Consider the following 10,681-nt stretch of genomic DNA (forward strand, 5'->3'; position numbering starts at 1 on the left):
TTCAAGTTAGTAGTCTCATTTATTTTTGGCATTATTCATTTATCACTCTTAATTTGTATTTTACTCTTTATTTATAAGTTAAAACATAGTCATGTGGGATCTTATTTAATTTATCCCAATATAAGGATTATTAATATCAACTTTTTATAATTTTTAATTAAGAATAATTAAATATATTAAGGGTTAAAATATTGTCTCGACAAGTATAAAAAAATAAATGGGACTAATAGCTTAAATAGGAGAGAATAATAAATAATTTGCTAGTATAACAATGATTTGACCCTTTAACTCCAAAATCCTAGCTTCGCCTTTGATGACAATCATTTATTATTACTTGCTTTCACAAGTAAAAATCTTTGGTTATATGACAATGGTTAGTAGATCCCTTTCACTAATTAATTACTAACTCTTAATTCATTTTCTAAAACTTTATAAATAATGTCATTGGATATTTGGTTTTTCAGTCGACTTTTTTTAATCAGTATTTGCGGCTTTTAAGTTATCTAGATAAATGTTCTTCAAAGAATATATTTAATAAAATTAAATTATGGTTATTTTAGTTTATTAGAGTATAAGTGGATCAACAAGTCAAAAATAAAACAAAATATTTTTTTCACTTTGGCGTCAAATTCAGCGGGCTTAAACAATATTTTAACAAACTCTATTAATTTTTTGGCCAACAAGAATCGAAAAACCAAATACTAAACACAAAAGCCAATTACCAAATACCGTCATATGAGATAATAACTAAGGCCATTTCTTGCAACTCATTAAATATTAATCAATCTTCTATTGGTAAACAAATCCTCTCTCCAATCTCCATTAGAATAAGAATAGATTTTTTATTCAATCTAGGTGAAGAAATTGTAAAAAAATATATTGTATTCTATATTATGGTTATTGGCAAACCTAAGATTATTAGTGATTTGATCCAAGAAGAAATCCATTTTTACTTCTTCCCATATACACATTAGTTAGATAAAGTTGTATTTAAATATTAAAGCAGACTCCCCTAATCTATTTGCTAACTATAGAGATTAGATTAGAACCTTGGATAATCAAGTTAAAAATCCAGCAAAACTAACCTATAATTAGGAATAACAATAAAATCTACTAAACTTCTATATGGTAACCCGAAATCCAGAAAACTGGGAACTAATTTGTTAAGATTTCCCTTCATTTATGCTCATTGTTTCTCCCAAACTATTCCTTACTTTTGTTGATATCTTATGCTAAAATTTCTTATAAGGTGCATCAAAGAACCTACTTAACTAAAAGCTTAAACTGATTTGATTAATAAATTATTGTCAAGTCTCCTCATGTGAGGATAAACCCTCATCGTACTTGGCGTTCAATATTCCTATTGAAAATGAGGGGTGAAATACCATCATGTTGGCTTCTAAGTTTCAAGAGCTACTCTTGTGAGAACGTATCTCGGTAAGACAACCTCAAAACAAGCAGCTCATATGTTAATATCGGGCTATTCAAACCATGTATAGGAAACGTCTCATGATCAGGTCGTCTGAAAAAGAATATGTGAGGTTCTAATACCATGTCGAAAAAATCAACTCAACCAAAATCCACTCCAATGAAAAATTGTACCCAAAAATGAACAAAGCATTACCCAATTTCAAGTCTTTTATAGTTTTTTCTACTCAATTATAGGATGCTTAATTGATGAATAAACTCCTTAATTAGTGGGATCAATTGCTAAAGGCTCAAGAATCTTCCTACCTTTACAACAACCCACAAGGCCACAACAAAAGCAAATGAATGATTCCAGGAGAGCATCATTTGGAAAACTGAGAAAAATCTGAAAAGATCAAAGATTTTTTCCCTGTTCACACTTACAAGCTTTCCCACTTTATTTTCATATTCTTAACTTGCTCCAACTTTTCCTCCTTTCAATACAAGGCAAGGAAAGTAGCTAATGCTATCAATTCAAATTTTCATTAAAATACTAAAGACCCTTTCATACCCATTACCCACAAGTCAATGTCTAATTTCAAGCACTATACTAATTTACCAATAAATAATAATTCAATGCAAAAAATTAAAAAAAATTGATAATAATTAGAATTATTTAGAACCATTCATTTCCTATCACACATTCAATACCACCAAATCTTATTGTGGAAAAATAATTCATCAAATCAAATAAACCAAAAAAGCACAAAAATTACAACTAACAAAATAAATCCCATTTAGTCATGAAATTTATACATAAAATTATTATCATTATTATGGGTTATGAGGAAGACCCAAATTAAAATTAAAAAAATTGGCTAAATGATACTCATATGATACACACCCAAAAAAAAGATTGACAATCAATAATCAACAAGATCCCATCTTCAAATTTCTCTTGCATTTATCCATGTATACCAAACAAACCCCAAATCACAAAATTAAAATTAATAACATAAAATTACACTTTCCTTTTTTTTGAGAAAATTAAGAAGTGGGGAAATATAAAATGAAATAAAAAAATATATTTTTTCTAGCGTCTTGCACAGCGAGTGATAGCACTGCAACCACGAGAGTAAGGATTAGCCTGAGCACCTGGACGGCAGTTATAGTAGGAGGCCCCACGCCTTGAACATGGGACTCTATTCCTGTTAAGCGCAGCATAGCTGATATAGTTGCTTGTTGCTAAAATACGCCTGTGACTTTCAGAATCCAGCTCGAACTCTTCTTCTCCACCCAAACACTCACCAACTGTACCTTTGCAGCCAGATCCAGAACTGAATAGACCCATCACCGTTGGATCAAAATCACCACCAGCATCAACGGCTGAGATTAAAGCGAGGAATAATCCTACGGATATGATTGTGAACAGTTTTCTAGTGTCGGCCATGTTACTGATTTAATTTTGATTTGTTCAGTGTGATTGTTTTCTCTTTGGATTATGAGTATGGAAAAATGGGGGTTTGAGAGATTTTCTCTCTCTAAAATGAGGGTTTGTTTGGACAGCTGGGAAGTGGGAACGGCTAGTTTGGGTGAAGAAGACAAGAAGGGTAATATAAGTAGCGATAATGGGGTTGAGTTTTACGCGTATTTACGGAGTTTACCATTTTGTTTTTTTCTGGGTGAGGTGGTTAGTGGAAAGTTGGTCCATTTAACTACTCCTACTAATTTTGCGCGTATTACAATTAATAGTAGTATTTATTTAAATTTAGTGTGGGACACCTAGAGATGCTGCTTACACAAATCCATCATTAGCTAAGATAGTTTGAAGTTGGCTAAGGAATTACGAGAGGGATTGATTGACTAGTAAAACGTTAATCGTTGTTTTGTATTAAATGGTGGTCATAAGAATATTTTATAGTGTAAAATTTTAATAAAAATTTCAAATCATTCTCATGGTAATGAAACTTTGATCACAAAAAGGATTTTTTGTTTACAAATTTTCATTAACACCTAATACTAGCTCTTCCAATGGTAATGCATTGAAATGATTTTTATAAAGAAAATCAGATGTTTGAAGTTGGACAAGCATGACCAACAAGGTAACCAAGAGATTTTTCAACCAAAATTACACTATTTTTTCATTTTCATTACCGGCGTTTATTACCACCTACCAAACGGGCCGTAAGAAGTTGAACATGTAAAGAGGAAGACTTCACATATTCAGTTGAAAATGGTGGAAAGACTTATAGTGAAGGGTAAGTGAAGTCGGAGTAAACTCAAAAGAACGTGAGAGGAGCAAATACAAATTGACTTTCAAGAGTTGCGCTTCTCTCAGTTGCCGATTAGAGATAAAAGTAGTTTGAGGCGTCGTATCCGTATTTTAGACTTTTGATAGTTTTTGTCTAGTTTTTTTTTTCCATAACTATTTAGTTATTTATTTACTTTTTTGTCTTTTATTTGCTTTTGCTATCATGGTTCAATTACAGTTTTAATGTATATTAGAAGTTGCATGTGTTAGGTGTGTTATGTGTCATGTGTCCCTACTCTTTGCGGGAAACTATATTTTTAGGGATAAATTGAGTATGCATATTTCTCCTAACCCTCTTCTTAAAAGGGGCAAGGGTATGATATGTCCACTACCCTCTTCCCTCTAAACCTTAACTTGTGCCAGATATTGTATTAATGACTCTAAATCTATACATGCTTCAATAAGCTGATTGGTTTCTATTTTTGTTAAACTTCATTGTTTGTTATTGATTTTTCAATATTAACAATCTATATATTGGATGAAGAATCGTTCATTCAGTTATGGAATGAATACTTAAGAAGGGGGTTGAATAAAGCAATGATTTTTTTCAAATTGTTTGTCAAGATTTTGATTACCTTTGTAATTTAGGAACTTTAAGTAAAATAGAATATAAGTGCGAAGGAAAAAGTAGACAAAATAATTTTTTTTGTTTATAAAGTTTACCTACTTGTGGCTAATTACCGCCTAGAGTTATCTAACTCTAAGGATTTTAATCTCCGCAACTTGTTATTATTTAAGTTTACTTATGAGCTTATAACACACTTTAAGAAGAGTTATAAAATTTCTCGAAGCAATTTGTGAAGAAGTTTCACTTATCTTCCTAATTACTGAGGACTTCTAGATCATGTAAAACGATAAACAGACAACTTAGACTTACACTTACTAAGCTAATCAACAATTAAATTTCACTTAAAATTATTAAATAAGAAATGAAATATATTAAATGAATATATTAAAATAAAATAAAACATTACACTCAATTTTTTACTTTCAACAAGTAGTTTTAAACTTTTAATTAAGATATCTACAATCAAGTTTGAGGAAATTAAATTTGAAGAATTCAAATTTGAACTTCTCAATGCATTAGTCATGCAATCCTTGAGGGATTAAAACTCGACAAGGTATAGCCTTGAGTAAATTGAAAAATTCAAATTCAAATGTGGGACCTTTTCTCAAAACTAATAATTAAATTAAATATACTGAACTAAATTTATTACATTAAACTTAGCTGGAGAAAAAAAACCCAACTTTTGCCACCAATTTAAATAAAAAAAAATACAACTTTTTGTTTAATTAACACAAAAAAAAATTCAACTTTGACACAATGTACTAAAAAAATCTATGAGGTGGAATTTCTCAAATATCGATTTATATTACTTTCTTTAAATATTAAACGACATTTTAAAATTGTAAGAATCATAAATATATACATATGACAATAACATATAGTCATATTCGAAATCTCATCTCTTCAATTCTTGATAAATATAAGAAAATTAAATTGTTATTTTGATAATTATCAAAAACAATATTTATACTAAAAATTACTCCTATATTGCATGGTTCTTTTTTTCTGTTGAATCAAATTTTACATGGCTGCATTTCAAATATGGACAAAGCAGAAATTAAAATTTAAGAGGGTCGATTGGAAAACATGAAGCGATACCAATAACAATATATTATCGAAAAATCTATAAAAGACAAATTAAATAAATAGATTGCGAAAATAGACTGCGAAATTAAGTCACATGCAAAGCTTTAAACATGGATTTACAAAGTTATATAGCAAAACAATAGATTAAGTTTATAATAATGAAAATGATTGAGAAACAATTAACTTTTAAAAAATTTCTATCAAAATACTTTTATTGTTAACTTTTTTTTTTGAATAACTATAATACTAAAAATCTAAAATATATAAAAAAAATATATATATACGAACCGGTTAAAAAAATAGGGGTCTTAAGTTAATGCTTATTTCGTTTATTCTCGAAAACTTATTTGAGCCTAAATTAGGTAGTTAAAGTCCAACATTTGATGATTTAGTCTAGAGTTGAAAGAGTAACCTCAACCAAAATGAAATAACCATTCCTAAACCAATCTAATCAAGTTTTTTTTTAGTGGCTGGTGTAAAATAATGAGAATTGTGATTTGTAACGATAAATTAGGGTGATTTTGGTAGGAAAATGTCTTCACAACATATATGGTCATGCTTGATAAATTAAACTAGCTTGTACACAATAAGATCTGCATAAGAAGATGGTTGGCTACACATAAACCCAATGAGGTGTCATCTAAAACCAATTGGTATTAGGAGGAGTAGCCCAGCAAGTATATATGTTAGTCAGCCTCTCTTTAATTTTTCGATGTGAGATCACATGTGAATATTTTTCAACAATGCTTGATGTACTCATATCATCTCCTTTTCGTCACAAAATTTATTCCAATACATTAACATTTAGAAATGTAATATTAAGTGGTAATAAAAGTTCGTGAACAAAAAAAAATTTGTATTATCAAATTGTTTCATTACCATATGGATGAGACGCCACATTTCATAAAATTTCACGCTACAAATAATTTTATTACTACTGTTTAATACCAACAACTAAACAGGTTTTATGATTATATGCTAATCTGCTTATTACTTCATTAATTTATTTATGAAGAGCCTTTTACCTTTATTATAATTATAATAATAATCCAACCTACCAACTTCTAAGGAATAATCTAACATCTGCCATAGACAATGGGTTGGAGAATAAAGTTAGAGTCAATCTAAAGTTGTTGAATTATCTTTTTATAAAATAAAAATACCAAGAAAATGAAAAGCAAGTCTAAACAACAACAATAATACACATTAGGTGCCCAACAAGTAGAAATCAACAATGTCAATACTACCCATCAACAACCAATCCATCAACATCTTTTCTTTTCTCCAAATTAAATTTAATTATTCATTTTTAACCAAAAAAGTCAAATTAAAAATGCACATATCCATCAAAAACTCACATAAAACTTCCAGATGAAAATGACCAAGATATACACCAAACCCACAAAGCAAATTAAAGTGGTAAATATAAAATGACACATATAGATTTGTAGGAGTTAAAGATAAGACAATGATGGCAAATTTGCAATAATTAAACTTATATATTTTTTTGAAAATAAAAATTAATAAAAAAACACTAAAATAAAGTAATTATTTTAAAAAAATCTCACTTTTAACTCATCAGCTTTTAAAAATCCTATATTTACATCATTTTTTGTTTAAAGGACTTCAACATCCTTTTTCCTTTAAGAAATCTGTCTGTTACACATCACAAAGTACTTTAAAACCAAAAAATAGAATAAAAATCGAATTTTTTAAATATAAAATTTTTAAAAGCTGATAACTTACTGATGAAATTTTAAATATTTAATATTCCTAAATATTAGCCCCTTCTACAACGGGAAATATTGCTACACCCACGGCTGTAGGGGTTGGCTTGTGCACCTGGTTTGCAATTGTAGTAGGAAGCCCCACGCCTTGAACATGGTACTCTATTCTTGTTCATTGCACCATAGCTAATGTAGTTTGATTGAGACTTTAGAATACGTCGATTTGTCTCTGAGTCGAGCACGAATTCTAGCTCGTCTAGCTCGTCCCCTGCTAGGCACTCGGCCATTGACCCACTACAAATCGGCCTAGTCATTGTCAGATATTTCATCGTGTCAACACCCTTTGCATCAATGTTCAGCATTCCCACGGCTAGGAAACCAAGGGTTAGGATTAAAAGAAGACATTTTGGATTTCCCATAAACATAAACCTATATATGATCAATTTTTTTGGGTGATTTTGTTGATTTGTATTGTAAATACTGTGAATTATGCTAAGAGGAAAATTTGTTTTGGTGGTTTTGAGATTTATAGTAATGAAGAAGATTTTATTGTTAAATATTGTGTTGAATTAGGTTGCTCTCATATGCCTTGCATGTCTTCATGTAATGCTTGAGCACTAACTTGTTGGCCTTACTAGATATTTTTTATTGTAAAAATATGATAGATTGATTTTATTTTTTAGACAAGAAATTGATATTAATTTTTGGAAAAGAAGAGTTTGTGTTATTTTAACTAAATTCTCTGGTAAAAAAAATAAGAATAACAAAAATAAATGGGAAAATAAAAGTTATGTCCGTAGTCCTCTCTTAGTTATCATATGATGTCTTTTGACAGAAAATACAGGCTCAGTTAAACTTATTACATGTTTTATTTTAGGTCGTTTCGTTCATTTTATCTTATTTTTATTGAACTTATGACTTATAATTTTATTCGAAAAAAGAAATATTTTATCCAACTGAAATAAAATTTAAGTTTCTCTCATTTTCATATTTGAAAATAATTTTTCTGCTTTCTTTAAATCTCATTTACACATTATAATTTTTTTAATATTAGTCACACAATTCAATCACATGTTATTTAATACTGATTAATACCGAAACACCAACTTTCCAACAAAAACTTCATATACACAACCAGGACAGACTATATATACTCGTAACTCCAAACTCAATATCATTAATCATAAAATTTTAGTAGAAAAAGTTTAATGCACAATTGTTTTGTATAATATGAAGGAAACCCATATGTTTAAACTCCAAATATAACTACCATTAATATTTTAGAAACTCATCAACTTAATCTTGATACATAGCTATTTTTATCCAAATGGTGGTAGTTTTTGATAATTACTTTTGGGCTATGTCTAGTGTGCCTATAAATTTATTAATTAATTTTTTTCTAGTAAAATTAAAAAAATCACTAATATTTTAAAAGAATAATATAATCAAGAAAGCATAATTTTGAAGCTTTCAACCATCAAATTGTACTTAAAGGAAGAAAATGATGGTTTAGGTTTTTACAAAGTCAATTAAACTTAGTGGTATGACATAAAAGTTTATAGGAGTTTACTTTAGGTTAAATTGTATTTATTTAAAATGTTAAATTGAAAATTACGTTTCCTTTGCCCATGATTGTGAGAGGTGAACTAGTAGAAGTAAAAATGCAATTATAAATAGCCACCTTCTAAAAAAGAAACAAGAGTTAAGTTTTAGTCAAACTATGAAGCATTCAAACTTCAAAATGATTTTTGTAGATTTGAATTTCATTAAATGTTTAAAAAAGTTAACCCGGCCTTGTGGATTAATTAATACAACTAGTTTATTTTTATTGTAAGGTGTTTGACAAATATTTTTTTATTTTAGTTGATTTTTAACTTTTAGTATTTTGGTAGATTAAACAATCTAAACATATTTGGTAAAAATGACTTTTAAGCTGACTTATAAGCCAATCGAAATTTTAACTTTTTAAGTACTAATAATAGCTTTTTTTTTTTTTTTTTTTTTTATTTTGACCTATTTTTCTCTAATAAACAACCATCATCATCATCATCCTACCCAGTGTATCCCACTCATAGAAAAACTATGGACATGGTCTGGGGAGGGAAAGACGGCGGCAACTCATACTTATAAAGGAGAGCGCGGCCATGTCCCAGACAACTATTTTAGGCGCCTAATTGTTTTATATATGCATGTATATTTAGCAATAATTGCTGTTAAATGTGATGATTTTGTTGCATAATTAATGGCCCGTATTCTCTCCGTCCCATTAAATTTGCATTATTTTCCATTTTTGTCCGTCCAACTTACCTTGCATTATTTCTATTTATAGACAATGGCCTACTACTTTCTTTTAATCTCATCCATACATTTTAACTCCCTTTAAATTCCATCCACACAATTCATTTCCTTTCTTCATTTATTACCACTTTCTTAAAACTTACTCACTTTCTCTTTGATGCAAATCAAAGAGGACAGATGAGTATGGTTTTGATTTTTTGTTTTTTCTAATTTTTGAACCCCTATATATATATATATATATATATATATATATATATATATATATATATATATATATATATATATATATATATATATATATATATATATATATATATATATATATATATATATATATATATATATATATATATATATATATATATCTATATATATATATATATTTATATACATATATATATATACATATATATATATACATATATATATATATATATATATATATATATATATATATATATATATACATATATATATATATATATATATATATATATATATATATATATATACACACACACACACACACACACACACACACACACACACATATATATATATATATATATATATATATATATATATACATATATATATATATACATATATATATATATATATATATATATATACATATATATATATATATATACATATATATATATATATATACATATATATATATATATATATATATATATATATATATATATATATATATATATATATATATATCAATAATAAATAAAAAGTTAGTTATATTTAGTTGAAACAAAATGATTTTCAATACTGACAAACAAAAGCAAAAATTGAAAAAAAAAAAACAATAGCAAACATGTCCTAACTTTAAAGGAGGTATAAATATGGATTGTTCGTCACTTTTTCTTAATTGATCCTGTTTTGAGCGGGATATTGGGTTGTTGATGATGATGATACCCTAAGCTACTTTTTTAATGCTAAACGTAGAGTGAATATCATCATCATCATCATCATCATCATCATCATACTTAGTGTTCCCCCTCATATGAACTATAATCAAGGTTTGGGGAGGGAAGGAAGCCGGCAACTCAAATCCATAAAAGATAGTGTAGCCAAAGAGTCCCTTGGCTCGAGAAAGATCCACAGATGAGTTTTCAAAAAAAACCTCATTAATCAAAAACATATAAATAAATAAAATACATAAAAGAAAGAAAAGAATAGAAACTAGGTAAAAACGAATAAAAAATGCAGTGTAAAAAGTAAAAGGCTAAAACAATAACACCAAATGGTAAGCTTAAAAGTATC

The 10,681-nt window shown here is 28.0% G+C and overlaps 2 protein-coding genes across 2 annotated transcripts; both read right to left on the bottom strand.

Moving 5' to 3' along the window:
- Positions 1-2,351: 2,351 nt before the first annotated feature.
- Positions 2,352-3,034, bottom strand: LOC130828793 (rapid alkalinization factor-like). Its single transcript, XM_057694791.1, has one exon. It carries the CDS (start codon positions 2,855-2,857, stop codon positions 2,501-2,503), a length of 357 nt encoding a protein of 118 aa, XP_057550774.1. The 5' UTR covers positions 2,858-3,034; the 3' UTR covers positions 2,352-2,500.
- A 2,905-nt stretch (positions 3,035-5,939) lies between these two features.
- Positions 5,940-7,518, bottom strand: LOC130828522 (rapid alkalinization factor-like). Its single transcript, XM_057694490.1, has 3 exons — positions 7,215-7,518; positions 6,977-7,028; positions 5,940-5,985 (listed from the first exon to the last, which is right to left on the bottom strand). Exons 1-3 carry the CDS (start codon positions 7,516-7,518, stop codon positions 5,940-5,942), a joined length of 402 nt encoding a protein of 133 aa, XP_057550473.1.
- Positions 7,519-10,681: the final 3,163 nt, after the last annotated feature.

This window comes from Amaranthus tricolor, chromosome 12, assembly GCF_026212465.1.
Source record: "Amaranthus tricolor cultivar Red isolate AtriRed21 chromosome 12, ASM2621246v1, whole genome shotgun sequence".
Lineage (NCBI taxonomy): Eukaryota > Viridiplantae > Streptophyta > Magnoliopsida > Caryophyllales > Amaranthaceae > Amaranthus > Amaranthus tricolor.

Excerpts from the sequence above, each read along its gene's own strand:
- LOC130828793 (XM_057694791.1), bottom strand. The coding sequence starts at position 2,857 with ATGGCCGACACTAGAAAACTGTTCACAATCATATCCGTAGGATTATTC.
- LOC130828522 (XM_057694490.1), bottom strand. The coding sequence starts at position 7,518 with ATGGGAAATCCAAAATGTCTTCTTTTAATCCTAACCCTTGGTTTCCTA. Across the intron at positions 7,029-7,214 it reads CTACTACAATTGCAAACCAG|ACAGATTTCTTAAAGGAAAA; the intron begins GTGCACAAGCCA and ends GATGTGTAACAG. Across the intron at positions 5,986-6,976 it reads TCCTTTAAACAAAAAATGAT|CCAACCATCTTCTTATGCAG; the intron begins GTAAATATAGGA and ends GTTTATGTGTAG.